This window comes from Monodelphis domestica, chromosome 7 (assembly GCF_027887165.1).
Source record: "Monodelphis domestica isolate mMonDom1 chromosome 7, mMonDom1.pri, whole genome shotgun sequence".
NCBI classification, from domain to species: Eukaryota; Metazoa; Chordata; class Mammalia; order Didelphimorphia; family Didelphidae; genus Monodelphis; species Monodelphis domestica.
This window is the reverse complement of record NC_077233.1, coordinates 289,943,952-289,961,283: the sequence shown is the minus strand read 5'-3', so window position 1 is coordinate 289,961,283 and position 17,332 is coordinate 289,943,952. Positions and strand designations below refer to the sequence as shown.

Genomic DNA, 17,332 nt, shown 5'->3' with positions numbered 1-17,332 from the left:
TTTCAGGAACGCCCGTTTGGCAGCTCTGGGGGAGGCCGATTCTAGGTCAGAGAGCAGCGAGGAGGCTGTTGCACGTATCCAGAAAGACGTGATCAGGCCCGAGCTGTTCTGTGGCCAGAGTGCGGCCCGATGGCTGGACACAGTTTGGAGAACAAGACCCGGCAGGGGAGGGGACGAGATGAGGAAGCGGCGAGGAGGACCTCGAGATGCACAGCGGAAGGACCAGAAGCACGAAGGAGCCAAATGTCAGGAAGGGGGAAAGTTTAAAGGAAGAAAGAGAAGGGGGGGGGGGGGGCGTCATTGAGTTTGTGATCCGTTGAGAAACCCGCCTGAAGCTGTCAGGTAGGCAGCTGGCGATGCGAGACTGAAGTGCAGAGAGAACCTGGGCGTGGACTGAAATTCAGAGAGGAGAGAGTGAAAAAGAGAAGGGAAATGGAGCCAAGTGCGCTGGGGACACAGAGAGGAGGCCAGTACAGCCCCTGCTCTCAAAGGCGGTGTGTGTAGGAGGACGGAACACACGGGAGGGTTCAGCCACAGGGCAGACGGAGAGGTCGGCAGGGCTGAAGTCACAGCAGCAAGGCACGTCTGGCTTCTTTTTCTATCGAATTCTCGAATTCGCAGCCTAGGAACTCTTCTCAGCCTCCTCCTTACTCAACTGTTGACTCTCCTTCTTCGCCGAACCCCCATTTCCCCTGCCACCATTTGCACTCAGTTGTCAGATCTCGCCAATTTTCTTCGTTGGTACAGCCAGCGCCCTCTTCATCCCTCTTGTTTCTTACCTGGACTGTGAGGATCACTTCTGCTTCCTCTTTCTCGGTGTTCCCTACTTCCCCTCCAAGACGTCCTCCACCTAGCTGCCAAATGGAGAGTCTTCAAATACAGATTTGGTGTTCCTCCCCTCCTCAGGCAGCTCCAGTGGCTCCCTATTGCCTCTAAGATAACATTCTTCACAATAGGGCTCCAGCCTACATTTCCACACTGTTTGCACATTCCTCTCGCTCAGTCCCTAAACATTCAGGCCAGACTTGCCCACTTAAAAGATGTTTTCTCTTTGCTCTCTGCCTTTGCATGTCTGGAAGGCCTCTCCTCTCTAAATCTCTGTCCCTTCTTAAGACTTGGCTCTTGGACCATCTCTTCCAAAAGGTCTGTCCCGGGTGCGAGTGCTGCAATCCTGTCTGTGGACCAGTATTCCCTTGGCAAAGTCAAAGGTGTCTGAGGGTAGCAACCCCCCTGGTTGTGTACCTGACTCTTCCCACCCTAGCAAGCTCTGGCGTGTGTCGAGGCCTAACTAAAGTGGGTGTTTGAGAACAGGAACGAATCATCGAGCTGCCCACTAGAACTGTAACGCATCTGCCTATTAACTCGCCCTTATCAACGTACAGAATAGAACACAAGACCCAGTAACACTCCAACTTCCTGTAAAGCCCTCAGAAGTCCAGGGAGAGCAGCAGACACGAGCCAATGAGGAAACAAACTGTCGATGGTGCTTCCTCTCCAGTGCTGGTGCTCAACATAGAAGATTAACTTTAATGGGAAGGACAAGCCGAAGAACCACGAATATGGAAATCATAAAGAACCATAACAAAAGAGCATATTTTTTCCCAATCATTTAGAGGAAGTACCTCTGTGTGTGTGTGTGTGTCTCGGTCTGTCTGTGTCTACGTGAGGACAACAGAATAGTTAATGTTAACTGGAATCTGGCATTCGGCTTTTCTCATCATGTTATTTAGAGATGGATTTTCTGAAGATTGATTTTTTTTGGATAGTGAAGAATCTTCATTCTGTAAAAACATTGAGAGCGCTGTGGGAAAGATTGGATTATTCTGCATTAAAAAGCTGGCTTGTTAAATCAGTATTTTCCTCTAACAGGCGCATTTTTACATTATCACTTAAATAGTAAAACTGTCTGTTGGCTTCATTAATTGCTTGGTACGTGGTTTGAAACGTTGAGAAAGTACATTCCAAGAGCATAGCCAAGTTGGCTCCAGTTCATTCACAACAGATTGCCTGCTGCAAGTAAAAATAATCATTTTTATTAAACAATTTTAGTGTTTTTTCTTTATGTATTTGAGAAGCAGTTTAAAATGAAAGCTATGCATGTTGTTAAAGATGTTTTTTCCTTTGAGCTTGTTTTTATTTTGGACCCTTCTCCAAGGACCTTTGACGACACATTTCTTCAGGAACCTGCCTTTTGATCAAACATTCTGACTGTTTTCTCTGGTCTAGAACTTTGCAAAATGCAATTATAAAAATAATCTCTGCCAGCCCGCTTCATTTTCTTTTCTATCATAGAACCAAACTCCACATAAAAGCTTTTAGCCAAAGGAATAATTTGTTTCTAAGAATCCAAAGTGCCAGCTAAACTGGAATGCTAACAAAATTGTCTTTTTATAGAAAAAAAGGAATGTTTTTCACCACACGAAAGATCTTTCTATAATATACATATATTAAACACATTTATAGTAACTGTCTGGAGGCTATCACTAATCCAGGCCCTTTGTGTGTCGGCTGTTAGACCATAAAAATAAGGCTATATTTTAAACAAGAAAATGTTCGTGTGCCATAATATTTACACTACATTCTATAACAGTTTTTGATTATGTCATTTGTTACACTACATAAACTCTTTTCTTTGGGCAGACTCTTTGTGTATATGATCTTTCAGTGATTGTGTACTGCGGCCTCGCGTTTCATTTGATATGATTTTAATTACTATTAGGTCGAACTTGAAAGAAAGTTGGAATCGGCGACGAAGTCTAAACTACATTACAAGCAGCAGTGGAGTCGAGCTCTGAAGGAACTGGCCAGATTAAAGCAGGTATGTGAGCCGCCGCGTTGTGCTGTTGTTGTGGTGCCGGCTCTTCTTCGAGCTTCTCGGCCTCGCGCGCTCGGCATTCTGTGAGCTCTTGTCGAGCTTCTAAAACTCAAGACGCTTCCTTTGAAGGCCGGGAACGTCGTCCTCCTTCTCCAGAGGGACGGGGCACAGCCTTCCCTTGCTCGAAGCTAAGACCACTTTGGGACACGGTTTGTAACTGGTTCGCTCTCCCTCTCCTTCATGGGATGGTGGGAAGGTCGTCGTGGCCGTTTCCAGCTCATGCTTGTTTCTTCCACTTTGCTTAGAACCAATGGCTAGTCAGGCCCCCTTTTCTGGTGGGATTATTGGAATCTTCATGGGGAAAAATGAGGATTATTGAGCAGAAAGTCTTCCACTTAATACCGTCTCTCGCTCTGCCCTCTCCCCCATTTGCTCAGAAATTTTAAAAGCATGATATAGATTTACTTCCCAAGGACACGTGGCGATCTACTGGGAGAGCGTAAAGGCTCGAAAGAGGAAAAAGTGCAAAATCCTTGTCGGTTTTCTTGGTTTGTTTCCTTTGCTTTTCTTTCCTTCCTACCACTGGAACCCAGTGACAGGGAACAAAGAGCCTGGGAGCAGAGACACCTGTCCGAGGGACCTCTGTGGGCAATTCGCCATCATAAGACAATGTTTGCGCATAAGTGCTGACGGAGAGTTTTCAAGTGAACGTTTGAAAAATGTCCAAAGTGGACTCGCTGGAGTGGGGGGAGATGCTCAAACGTTGCGGTCACAAAGGTACAGAATTCTGGAGTTGGAGGCTACTTCTGACCATCCGAACATTTTAGTATTTTGAAGGTTAGTCGTGATTCAGCGCTATGCCGAGCTTGGCTTTTGTCCAAAATCCCGATTTTTCTTCTGTCCTATTTGGTTTGATCCCCCCAATCTTCCTTCGTAATCATGCGACGGTGTTTAACGCACACACGTAACGCCGTATTAAGTATGATTGAAGACTGTCAGCTAGCAGATATGAAAGACCACGTTGGGGAGCTATTGAGAAGAGGCAGCACTTAAACTGCCTCCAGGGAGCCTGCGATAGAGACAAACTGAAAAGGCGAGCCAGCTGACTTGGTGAGGGCACGAGAGAGGAGTATCGGGGAGGCTCGCCGGCAACAAGGCTGCGTCGCAAGAATTGAGGAGTGGAATTAAGGAAGCCGATCGATCAGAGCCTCCGCTGCGACTCTGAGAAGGCGAGCCAGCTGACTCGGCGAGGGCACGAGAGAGGAGTATCGGGGAGGCTCGCCGGCAACGAGGCTGCGTCGCAAGAATTGAGGAGTGGAATTAAGGAAGCCGATCGATCAGAGCCTCCGCTGCGACTCTGAGAAGGCGAGCCAGCTGACTCGGCGAGGGCACGAGAGAGGAGTATCGGGGAGGCTCGCCGGCAACGAGGCTGCGTCGCAAGAATTGAGGAGTGGAATTAAAGAAGCCGATCGATCGGAGCGTCTCCGCTGCGACTCTGAGAAGGCGAGCCAGCTGACTCGGCGAGGGCACGAGAGAGGAGTATCGGGGAGGCTCGCCGGCAACGAGGCTGCGTCGCAAGAATTGAGGAGTGGAATTAAAGAAGCCGATCGGAGCGTCTCCGCTGCGACTCTGAGAAGGCGAGCCAGCTGTGGGGAGCTCGTGGTGCGCTCGTGCAGAGCGCTCAATCGGGAGGACTGACCGCCTCAGCACAGAGCGTGGTGACCTTCAAGCAAGAGTTTGCGCTATTCCCCAGTGTGTGGTTCTCCAGAATCCTCTAGCTTCGTCATGGTGAAGAGCGGGTACACGTAGCTTTGGTGCTGGTGGATGGCCTAAGCGAGGAGTGCCCACGTCCTAGGACGGGGCCATAGAGACTGAGAGGACGCCATGAAACCTACAGTCAGAAGGTCAGCAGGACAGCACAAGGCCATGTTCGGGAGGGTGCGGGCCCCTAAACAGAACGTCGGGAGGCTGAAAAACCCAGAGGATGTTGGCACAGTAAGACTAGGAAGTTGTGCTGAGAGGGTGAAGATATCTGCGTTTCCTGCGTGTGATCGTTTTAAGAGATGTTATATATATCCAGTGCAGCTAAGAGACTGGAAAGAATAAAAATGTGGACTTAAAGATGATCCAGAAGCAGCTTGAAAATGAGGATAAAAACGTAATAAGAGATTGAGTAGAAATGTGAACTCGAATGCATGGAGCTGCCAGTACAAAAGCAAGAAAAGGAATGTTTGCAAAGATAAGAGGACATTTGAGCAGCATCGAGTGTTGCAGAAACCAAGGTAAAAAACCTAGATGGCGTAGGGGAGCTTTTTATTACTGCAGTAATAAGAAGGAAGAAGCTAAGAAAAAGATCTTATTGCTGAATCCTTTCCAAAAGAAAATCACAGCAATAATTTCAAGAAAGTAGTCAGTAAGGATGCCAGATACTAGAGACCAGAATGTAAATCGCCCTTCAAAAAGTTGAGTAATGAGGGTGGCTCCATGACAGTGGATAGAGGGCTGGACCTAGAGCAGGGAGAATCTGGGTTCAAATCCGACCTCAAGACACTTCCTCCTTGTGTGACCCTAGGGAAGTCACTTAATCCTGTTACCTGTCTTGCCCTCCTGTCTTAGAATTGTTACTGAGGCAGAAAGTTAGTGTTAAAAAAAAAGTTCAGTGATGGTCTACAGATCAGCTGAAGACTCCCTAATCTCTTAACAGGGTGATTCATTTGTGATGACGTAAGGAAGGAAAAGACGGCTGCAGCAATAAAGGGCATGTTGTGAGCATTTTGATTAGGGTAGGCTTAATGCAATGATAAGTTCAGAGCTGAAAGGAATCTCTGGTCTCCTTTGTCTAACCCATCCCTACATTTTATAGAGAAACCGAGGCCCTGGGAAGGCAGGCATCTGCCTGAACTCATGCATGAGGGCCCGCAGTCTGCCCCAAGCACTGATCCTGCTTCACTGCCTCTATTGCTACGTTCTTTGGAGAAATGCACAGCAATCTGAGTTTACTTATGAGCAGTAACCTAGTGGCAATGAAGATAGTGGCATGTCCACGGGAATTTTTTTTTACCTTTTGAACAGCATTCATAACTATGTGTATAAATTGCCATAATATTTAAACAATCTTCTGGCCTTGGAAGTTAAGAAATGAGAAAATAAACTAATTATATTCTTAATGAAATCTGAAAAACTCACGTCTGTTTGCTACCATTGTATACCCAAACGGCGTTAAATCATAGCTTGAGAAGCACCACTGTAGGGAAAGGGTAAAGAAAGTCCGTGGATTGCACTAGTTGGTGACGTTGTGTAGTTTGGATTTGGACTGTCTGTCACTTCTCATTGGTGTGAAAATCACTTCAGAATTTTCCAAAAACTCTTGATTCAAAACACATTTATTGTGGATTGAATATAAAATTGGAATTCTTGATCTGTTTTTGTTCCGAGGATAGTTTGTACAATTTCTTGTTTAAATTGGATTAGTACCATGTTAATTTTGCATTGCCTCTGGTGAATAGCCACGGGGATGTAATCCGTGCCAGTAATTTGTCACAGCAAAGCCCTCTGGAGGGCCATACAAAACATTTGTGTAGTGTGGATTAGACGCTGAAAGCCCTATAGTGGATGGTTAATAAATGCTAATGACAAAACCCAGCTGGCAAGTCGTAGAAATGAGATCTAATGCTTTATGCCCATTGCCAAAGAAATGTTTAAACAGAGCTTTCCATTACTCAAAGGTGACCTAGTACAGTCAGTTTGTGAATTCAAAAAGCATCATCTGCTAGCTAAGTATTTAGGAAAACTCTCTTTTCCTCGGCTTTGCCACCATAAAAGTCCGGGTTTCCAAACGATGAGATTTCTTTGTTCTTTGCTCACTTAATAAGTTCAGCGACAGCGATGACGGCATAAAATTAAGTGAAACACAAATATGTTTTCCAACTTTGAAATTAAGGAAATAATATGCAGACATTCTGTTTGTTCTTGTGGGGTGAAGTGTAACTTTGGGTATAAAATGGCATACGTTGTTGGAAACTTAGAACAAACAATTCAGTTTCTTCCTTTTATTCTCACTCAGGTAAATTTGTCAAATGTAAGTAAAAAAAGGGAAAATGTAGAAATAGTTTTAATGTGCTGCTTGGTTCCCCCCCCCCCCCGCCCAAATATCTCTCAATTTATTGACAAAATAAGTAAGGAATGTAAAGTATGGAATCTTCAATGCCTCCTGAACAGCCCTTTAGAGATCTACAGGAGTTATGGGCAACTTTAGAATCTTAATATCGTACCTATGTATGAAGGAGAGGCAAATGTTCTTTTAAAGAAATGAATCCTTTTTTAAAGAAATGAGTCATTTTACTCTGTCTAAGGTAGAAAATTCGGTGTTTTCATTTTCTGTATTAGTGCAAAGTATATTTTCTAAAAAAGTCCTGAGGTTTTGCATGCAAGTTCTTTACCATATTTGTTCACCATAGATCTGTTTAAAAACAAGCCGATATATTAAGTTTAAAAAACACAGACTTCATTGGCTGACGTGGGTGCTATCTTGTCCAGTTTCTTGCTTATCCACCGAGAGTAATTAATTTGATTAATTTAGAAGTGATTTAGCCAAGGATGGAATATAAATCTTTGTTTTAAAAAAACGGTTGGAAGGCCAAGTCTTGGTTAAAAACTGTGTCTTGAAACCATCCAGGCCCTCCTACTGACTTGTCAGCTCTGGGTTATTTTCAGAAAACTTGACTTGAGTTCCTTAGCTTCAGTTATAAGTTTTTCCCACAGACTTGCTTGGTATCTGTGAGGAGGAGAGTGAATAGTGGCCACTTTTTAGCTATTGTTTAGTCTAGTATATATGTATGTTTACATCTTTCCCCTGGATTTATAGGCAGCTATGGCAAAATAAAGATTGTGCTCCCTTGATGGAAGAGCTTTTTATCCAAGAGCACCTGGCAGCAGGAGGATTTCTTTTCCTGGTTCTTAATTTTATTTTCTCTTTAAATGTTATATTAATAAAAATTTTAAATCATTCCAAATAAGTTTTGGAAAAAAGAAAATTCTTTAATTTTTTGGAAATTATTTTAAAAATTAAAAATTAAGTAATTCAATTTGGGTAAAGTAAGGATCATCAACCAATGGCAAAACAAATTTCTCAAGGACTTAAGTAATAGAATTTATAACGAAGAACCAAATTAGTAGTTCAATTCAATAAGAATTTATTGACTTTGACATTTGCATATCACTAGTGATATATATTTAAGGAGTAGACAATACTACAGAAAATATCTAATTTTACTGTAGATTATTTGTTTTCAATTGTGGGTTTTTGTAGGAAGGCAGAGCAATTTTACCCATACTTTTTTTTTTATGGTGTATATAGCTCTTGTTAAGATCTCCCCCTACACACACTCCTGATTTTCCCCATGTCATTGTATTTACATTTTACTTCATATCATTATGAAAATCATAAATTATTTTTAAAATTGGTAAGTTTACCTTCCATATTCCACTGTCAGCTTATGAATTCCTCAAGTTAAGAAAGAGCAATAGACTTTTCTATTGTCATAGTTATTTCTAGACTGGTAAAACAAAGCTTGTTACAAGAAAGTTGTATTAAGATTAAAGTGGTAACATGGGAGAGTAGGAAAAACACTGGACTTGCAATCAGAAGATGTCAGGCAGAATCACAGCCCTGACACATGTTAGCTATGTGATATGGGCACTCCACTTATCTTTGAGCCACAGGATCATCTGGAAGAAGTCATGTGTCACAAGGAATCCCTCTTCCACCTAAACAATGTCCTGGATTTCCTCCATTACAGTGGCAAAAGACCGCTAAATTAACCCCTACCAGAATTTACCAGTTAATGTCACTACTCACTGACATAAAGATAACCTTTTGTCCACAACTTTTTGTCATGTTCTGCTCTCCAGCTAATCTTAAGATTTTTTAAAAGTTTGAAAAGAATTCATTGATTAAGGATCTTACATTGAGGAGAAGGTATGATAAGTATATGTATGTAGCTAGAAGACCTAACTACAGTTAACCAAACAGGACCTATAACTTAGTCCAGAAATATAGTCCAAAACTTCTATAATAGCAGTCCTTTCTTTGCCTGCTCAAAGAAATAACATTTGTATAATTAAAAATCTGTTACCCTCAAAAATAACTATGTTTCCTGGGAGCCCACTGACTTCCTGTCCTTATGTACTTCCTATAGACAGGGGATATTAGGCAGGGATGTGGAGGGTCCCGCCTTTTTTTTTGGCTCTATCGGCGAGCATGGCAGTGGTGAGTGGGGATTTGAAATGACTAATCAGCCGTGGGCACATAGTCTTTATTTTGTATCCTTTTTATTCCTTGATTTCTAATGATCATTAATCCCTTAAAATATAATATTTTATTATTGACATTAATTTTAATTTTTACATTTATGGCAACCACTTGGAGAAGGAATTCTCAATCTTTTTAAGACAGCCTAGATAAAAAATTTTTTCAAGCCACGTTTCTCCTGCCAAGGTTTTTCCCTCCTTGAAGAGACCTCCGAACTGCCTTTTTCTTTCCCTACTTTTTGCCTGGTTGCTCTCTCTACAGGCTGGGCTATTTTTAGCCAGGGGATACTTGGTGAAGAGGAGATAAGTCACTTCTCTCGCCCATCTGCTTGAGCCCATGTTCCTCAGTTCCTCACTGCTGCCTCTGGCATTGATGATCCTGCTTCCTCCTGATCTCCGGCCCCCAGACCCTGATCACTCATCCGGCCCCAGCCCCAGCCCCGGGTCCCAGATTATTGGTAGCTGCCGCTGTGTCTTTGGAACTCAAAAATGTGGAGCCTCTCTCTGGGCAATTGTAAAAACCAGGGTATATTTTCTTTAGGCAACAATTAGCCCCCTAACTCCCTCTCCACGTGGCTGGGGAAACAAACTGCTCCCTAGAATTTTACCTTAGGGGTAAAGGGGAAGGGAAGAAGGAAGTTGCTCTTCTATACAGGAAGTAAATTACAAGCATGGCACACTCTTTGAAAGAGCAGTGCATTGCCTATTTCAAACAGCTTCCAGCTTTTGGATGTTTTTTTCATGAGTGCACTGATCCTTTCACTTAAATTGCCTGAGATTCAGGGGAGAAATTCATCTCCCTACAACCCTTTGCCATTTGGGCCTGCTCAATCTCTTAAGATTCGTCCAATTTGGAATTCCTTCATACTATGCTCAGCAAGGAGTTCTCACTCACTATGGAAGATCCAAGAGCTCTGACAAAAGGAATCTGAACAGAAAGAGAAAAAGGAACTTTAGAGTCTGGAGGTGAAATTTTTAAGCCTTTTCAGACTCCATTGTTTTATGAAAGTCTCTTTATTTTATCATATTTTGCTGATTGTCTGCTTTAAGATTTAATTTTGTTGTTTTAAGTTCATATATTAATCTGATCAATACTATTCTGTTATGCTGAATGATTTTAATCTACTGTGTATTAACTACTGTTATATTCTGTTACCTTTCCCCATAACTATACTGAACAAATATTATTGAATAAGCCCATTTAAAAAAAAACAGCTTTTTCTTCCATTTTTCCTTTGTTAATTGTCACATAGAGGATGTATGAATTTCATCAAAACTGATTACAATTGTATAACAATCTTTGAAAAATTCAATGAGCTAAATATCTTAAATTGATTTTTAAAATTTTTTATAAAACCCTTACCTTCCGTCTTGGAATCAATACTATGTATTGGTTCCAAGGCAGAAGAGTGGTAAGGGCTAGGCAGTGGGGGTCAAGTGACTTGTCCAGGGTCATATAGCTGGGAAGTGTCTGAGACTAGATTGGAACCTAGGACCTCCCATCTCTAGGCCTGGCCCTCAATCCACTGAGCTATCCAGCTGCCCCCTTTAAATTGATTTTAAGGAGTCTTCAAACATGATTGAAAAATTTTTTTTCAACAACTCTAACTGATCATTTTACCTGCCTCTGAGTTATTTGTAACAAGAGGTAAAGAATCCATTTTAGTAGCTGAAGTGAAGCACTATTATAATCCCCATCTCTGCATTTGTAAAAATATGAATGGATGGGACATAACAGTCTCATACCAAAGGATCTGGGAAGTTGATCCCAGGGCATAGTACCCCTGGATGGCTCCCAAGAGGGAGCATCTCTCATTTATAACTCTTCAGCTTACTGTACCCTTCCACCAGAATGCTTTAGATTCTTGGTGACATTTTTAGACCCAACATCAACAGTACAGAGGTTTGATTTTTTTCTAGACTCCTCTGCCACATTTTTTTAATGATGGCAGTAATAGATTTTTGAAAAAATAAAAATAAATTTGCCAAGGGTGAAACATTTGCTACACCTGTAAAAATTTGTGACAAGTATCCATGAATTCATAGGCTTTAAATGTCATACAGCAGACGCATATGAATCCTAATGATAATGGGTTCGATTGCTATTGTAATTAAATGGGCTGTTATAATTTTGGGGATTTTGATACTTCTTGAATGTGCATTACATGTGGTACCATTGTTCATTATAAAAACTATTACTTTGTAAATAGTGGTTCATGGCCAAGTTTGAAAAGGAAATGGATCTCTTTTTTGGGGTGAGAAACCTTTGTATTCTACCTTTCCTTACCTGACACAGTGTATCAATGATTGTAAGCTATATATATTTTTTTATTTTTTAAACTCCTTATTTTTGCTTGCATGTGCAACATACTATTTCAGTTTTATTTTTCTCACCTTTTTGTATTTGTAGCACGTCAACGGTATTGAGAAGATTTTTCTTTAATTTTTTTGATTTTGCACTAATATAAGTTTAAAATACATTTGTTCTAATATTAATGCATACCCCAAAAGCTTTTTGTTTAAAAAAGTTATGGGACTTTGCTTAATGGTTTTGTCTGATTCCAGGAGAAGGCAATACAAAAAGAGCCATTGCACAGCACCAAAGTAGCACAAAGCTAAACTGCATAGTGCCAATCGAGCATAAGGTCAAAGAGAGCAACCAATCCCAATGGCATTGATAAAATTCTGAGCCAAGACAAGAGGACTTGAACTTTTGGGGGGTTTGAGGTTGTGAGTTTTTGAGATATGTCAGAGGCAGGTCTTCCTTGTCCCACATTCTACCAACTATCTCAAATTTGGCTCCTACCTGGCTCCTATAATCTGGTCCCCTTTTCTGTCTTTCACAGTGTGGCAAACTTTCTATAGTCCTGGCTACTGATTGGATAAATGCATAATTGCTTAAATCACTTTAATTGGGGCCTGATTCAAGGACTTGTTATAGTTTTATTTTTCCTTTACTTAAAATGTTTACACATAAAAGTTTAATAGTCTATATTTCATCCAGAAGTTATTTTTTTCTCTTTTATTTGGATTTTTTTTTGTTTTAGATTTCTGTTGCCAATTGATTCATATACCTCATAACTCAGCCAGGCATCCCTAAGTGATCCTGTGTTTTTCAACACCTTCAGGGGAGAATGTATAATTATTCTAAAATGCAAAGTTTAAATTCTTTTGAGAGTAATTTTAGGTTAAGAAACATGCTACCTCTCCAAATCCAGAAAGTGAACTATTTGGAGAAGGCACCATGAAGATGCGAAGATCCAGAGTGAACTTTGGGATTTGGTGATTTGAACTGTGTGGGGTTAAATGCATTTGTTTTTGTATGTATACTCTTATGCTGAAGGGGACTGCCCCCAACTGGAATTTTGTCAGTGCACCTAGCAATCATTGGTTTTATTCTCTTTTCCTCTTATCCTCAAATTATTGTAATTTCAAAGTTATAGTTACAAGATCCATTGGAGAGTCTAGTCTTGCACGGATCTCAGGGGGAATGTATAATTGAAAATCTATTACCCTAAAAAAGAACTATATTTCCTGGGAGCCCACTGACTTCCTGTCCTTTCATACTTCTTGTAGACGGGATATTAGGTGGGGACATGGAGGGTCCCGTCTTTTTTTTGGCTCTGTCAGCGAGCATGGCAGTGGTGAGTGGGGATTTTGGAATGACTAATCAGCCATGGGCATGTGGTCTTTATTTTGTATCCTCTTTATTCCTTGATTTCTAATGATCATTAATAAATCCCTTAAAATAGACATTTTATTATTGACATTAATTTTTATACATTATAGGTGGTTTGATGACAAAGTCAGAGTGGCATACTACTATGTGAATTATAAAGCAAGATTATAATTCCAAGTCAAAGACTAATTGAATTATGTTTAATTCTGTAGTATTAAATATTTAATAACTTTTCCTAGCGTGAACAAGAGAGTCAAATGGCCCGTCTTAAGAAACAACAAGAAGAGCTTGAACATATGAGATTACGTTTTCTGGCAGCAGAAGAGAAAGACACAATGAAAACTGAGCGACAAGAACTATTAGATATAAGAAATGAACTCAACAGGTATAGTATAGCTGCCAATAAGAGATATGTTAAGATAATTTTGAATTACATAAATTATAAGCAGTTTAGATGATAAACAATTTTTAAAATATTGTCTTAATATTTGCTTGTGTTAATTCCCCTTTGCCTATTTTGATATTAGCAAAGAATAAAGTAGTAACTACAAGTTAGCGTGAGCTCACTATCATATCAAACTAACCTTATTTCCTTTCTTAATAGTGTTAATAGATAGGGGGAATGCTATGGATATGATTTATCTTAATTTAATAGTAGATGATCAACCTAAATAAAGCTGATTGGACACCCAGTACCAAAGTGTTGATTAATAGGTTACATGTTGGCCTGGATAAAAGGCAATGTGATGGTCAGCTTAAGGTAGGCTATATAGTTTCTTAGCCGTTTCCTGTGAAATATTTGTAACTATTACTTGGAATAAAAGATAGAAGACTTGCTTATAAAATTTGTATTTAAAATAATTTAAAATGACAATAGAACCAAGATTTTAAAAGATCTCAGCACAGATGTTGGGTAAAACCAACAAGATAAAGTTTAATTGGATAAGTATAAATCCTTCTTGTATTTAGATTTTTTTTTAAGTTATTTAAGTCCAAGAGAAGAGCAAGACCTGATTTGACTGCATTTCTTGTGAAAAAAAGGTTATAATAAACACAGCTCTCATACAACATGATCCAACTTTCTGTGTTTCCTTTTTCTAAAACAGAAAAGCTAACTCATTATTGGTCTTCATTTATAATAATATAATGTCCACATGAAAGGAAGTTAATTGAGCCTTCATCAGACCACATGAGGGCTATTGTGTCCATTCCCAGTATTGTATTTTAATAATTGGCAAGCTAGAGCATGTAAAGAAGAGAACTTACAGTATAGTAAAGGGTCAGGAAAACATACATTAGTTGAGAGAACTAGAGTTTTTTAGCCTAAGAAAAAATAAATGATGATCAAAACCTCCTGAAATAACGGATAGGATAGTTTAATAAGAATAATAATAACAACTAACTTTAATATAGCACTTATTATATGCCAGTATGCTAAATAAGCATTTTACAATGAGTATCCAATCTGATCCTCACAAGAACCCTGGGAGGTAGGTGCTATTATTATACCTGTTTTACAGAAGAGGAAACTGAGGCAAACAGAGACTTGCCCAGGGACACTTGGCTAGTAAGTGTCCGAATGTGGATGGACTTGGTGCTCTATACACGGCACTCTCTAACTTCCTCATTTAGGAAGAGTGCTGGACTTTTCAGTCAAAAGACCTCTGGAGTTAGTGTCGCAGATCTTCTACAACCTGCCTGACCCTGGACAGTCGCTTTTCTCAAGACGTTGATTTTCCCGTCTCCTGAAGTAGATAAACGTCGACATCTTTTGTAGCTCAAGCCAACATCGATCCTGTGTAGGCTCGGTATAGAGAATGATAGCAGGTACCAGATGTTCCTCCATGGGCCTGACTTGGAACTCACATGTAGAGTGAGGATCGGAGCCAGACTCCTAGGAGGCGGGCGATCTGGATCCAGGAGGACGTGTGGTTTTGTTCCCGTCTTCCGGAGTCCCTTCGATTGTTTGACTTCTAGAGATGACTCGGCAGCAGAGGTACGACGCCAGGTCAGGCGAGCATCTGTGTACACAGTGCTGAGTCTGCTCTCAGGAGCCCCAATTGAATGGGTGAAGGAGACCGGTATGCAAATGCCTGTTCTGAGGACAGTGACGGGCATCCTCCAAAATTAGGTAATGAAGGGAGACACCGGCGCTCCTTTCCCCTTCCTTTTTGTCAGCCTTTGCTGACTGCTTGACTTGGCCTGATTTGTCTCACGATCAAATAATTTGGAATGTGGTTGTAGATACTAAAATAGAGACGTGGTCGCCTATCAAAGTGGAATTTATTTCTGTTTGTTTTATCAGGTTAAGGAAACAAGACTCAGAACAGTTCCAGAATTCCAGAGAGATTGCAAGTGGAAAAATGGAGAGTTTGGGTGGAAAGGCTTTTGAAGAAGATTTGGATGATTATCTGACTCGCCTAATAGAAGAAAGAGATACTTTGATGAGAACGGGTGTGTATAATCATGAGGATCGGATAATAAGTGAACTTGACCGTCAGATCAGAGAAGCTTTGGCCAAAAGCAGTACCAGTAATTAATAACATTTGGAAAATCTTTACTAAGACTTTGAGCCTTAGTTCTAATTTCATTGTAAAACTCTGAAAGCAGAAAAAAGTTGAAAAAGCCATTTTCTTTTTTTTAAATCTGTGAAAAGATTTTTTGTTGTTATAATATTTATTTGGTTTTTATTTACTTTAAATCTATCTCTTCTACCTTTCCCACACTGGTTTTATTTGTAATTTCTTTTTATATACTCACTAAGCAACTTTTCAGTGTTTCTCATCATTTATCATTTGATGGCTAACTTTCAAAATAGCTTTTCACTAAATTTGTCTAGGAAAAGATGACTGCAGTAATTCCCAATGACATAATTTTATACATTGAGCCAAAAAATATATGTTGCACTTTATAAATGCCGTGTCCTGTTACATGTGTGTAAATATCTTAAACGCTGAACACCAGTTGTAAATAAGTTTCATTTTCATTCTTCTGTAGACAGCATGCCTTTTTTTCTGCAGATGTTGAAGAGAACGTCTTGAAGCAGGAAGTTCAATTCAGGGAAGTCATTTTTAGAATTAGGCAGCAAAAGAATGGATACCCAATTAGTTATTTGTTTTACCACCTGTTAAAGAGGTTGTTTTTTTTTTAGTAACAAGATCCACTGACCTCATGCTTACATTTCTAAAGTATTTTACTCTTAACTTTTTAGACAAGCATCTTGATATTTGTCTTTTCTTCTGGTCCCATATACAAGCTGGAATTGTTTTCTCTTTTCTTTGAATTGAAGCTATTCCCTTATTTCAATAATAGTGACAGATGAGTGCAAATCTTCTCTTCCTCAGTGGAGAAACAGACATTTTAAAGACTTCAGCTGAGAAAACAAATGAATGAAAATGGATACTAATGTTTTCCCTTTCATTTTAGTCTTTTAAAAAAAGTAAATGAAAAGAATTCATTGGATTTCTGTAGTGCCAAGTCGGTAAAACTACAAGTGTTGCCTTCTGTTGTTTTCTTCAGAGCCAGGCACTGTACTGATTCAGAACTCACTTTAGTTCCCAGAGCAACATTTTCACCTCCTTTTTCCAATGTATTTTATCAGTGTACTCAAAATTTTCTTTTGCAACTTCACTGGGCCAGTTACATGAAAATTCCAAAATGGGATAATTCAAAAACTTGACCCCTTAAAGAAGGAAATGCTGTTTACCAGTAACTCCTACAAAGTCATAATAGAGCATTTTGAAGATTAACCGAACTTTCTTTTTTGGATAGAGGCATGTAACTTCCTTAAAGAGATTGTTATTTTTATTTATTTTTTTTTGGACCAAGTGCTGGTTGTCTAAAAACAACATGACAGTAAGTAAATATAAATGTATGAATATAATGAATAAAGGGATGAATCATAGGATTTTAAAATATTAATTATGGCTGGATATTTTCTCTGAATGATTTTGTGCTACTCAAATAGAATTGTAATCTTTTTGTGTGTTTGAAGGAAAGCTTGTTGAAAATATTGTCACTATTTCTTTTCAGTTTCTCTGTGGGCTGAATGTGACAGTTTTCAAACACTAGCGGGTGCCTAAGAGAGGAGGGTTGTTCTAAAATGAGTGTGTGGTTTACCTTGCCTGAGGGAAAGTGATGTATTTTTTTCTATGTAATTTAACAAATAAAATCGGAATTTTATGCACTTTTGAATTGAGTAGTATATTTATATGATCATGTGCCTTTTGCTTCTCAGTAGTACGGGTGAAATGTTCTAGACAGGTGTGGTTGTATGCCGTCTTTGCGCTTCTCTCAGGTACTCTAGATTGCAGATACTTTTACTTATAATGGTGAGGATCTGATAGTTTAATACCCTTTGTAGCCCTTTCAGCATAAGTCATTCCACGTGCAAATAAGCCTTCTCTGGAATTGTGGGTTATGCCTTTAATAGTAACAAAACAAGATGGTATCATTCTCTGTAAGGGCAGTTTTCCATTATCAAGTGTATTGGGAGGCAGAGGGAGATGTTTGCTTATTTACTTGCCTAT

At 39.8% G+C, this 17,332-nt stretch overlaps 1 protein-coding gene across 5 annotated transcripts in view; it reads left to right on the top strand.

Moving 5' to 3' along the window:
• The window catches only part of CEP120 (centrosomal protein 120), a 98,509-nt gene extending 81,520 nt beyond the window's left edge, over positions 1-16,989 (top strand). For 4 of the 5 annotated variants that reach the window (XM_056803954.1, XM_056803956.1, XM_056803953.1 and 1 more), the window contains 3 exons: positions 2,720-2,818; positions 13,043-13,188; positions 15,109-16,989. In XM_056803954.1, coding sequence (XP_056659932.1) covers positions 2,720-2,818; positions 13,043-13,188; positions 15,109-15,343 — 480 coding nt within the window. In that variant the 3' untranslated portion in view covers positions 15,344-16,989. The remainder of the gene's footprint in view (positions 1-2,719; positions 2,819-13,042; positions 13,189-15,108) is intronic. The other variant, XM_056803955.1, reaches the window with a different exon arrangement.
• The last annotated feature ends 343 nt before the right edge of the window (positions 16,990-17,332 follow it).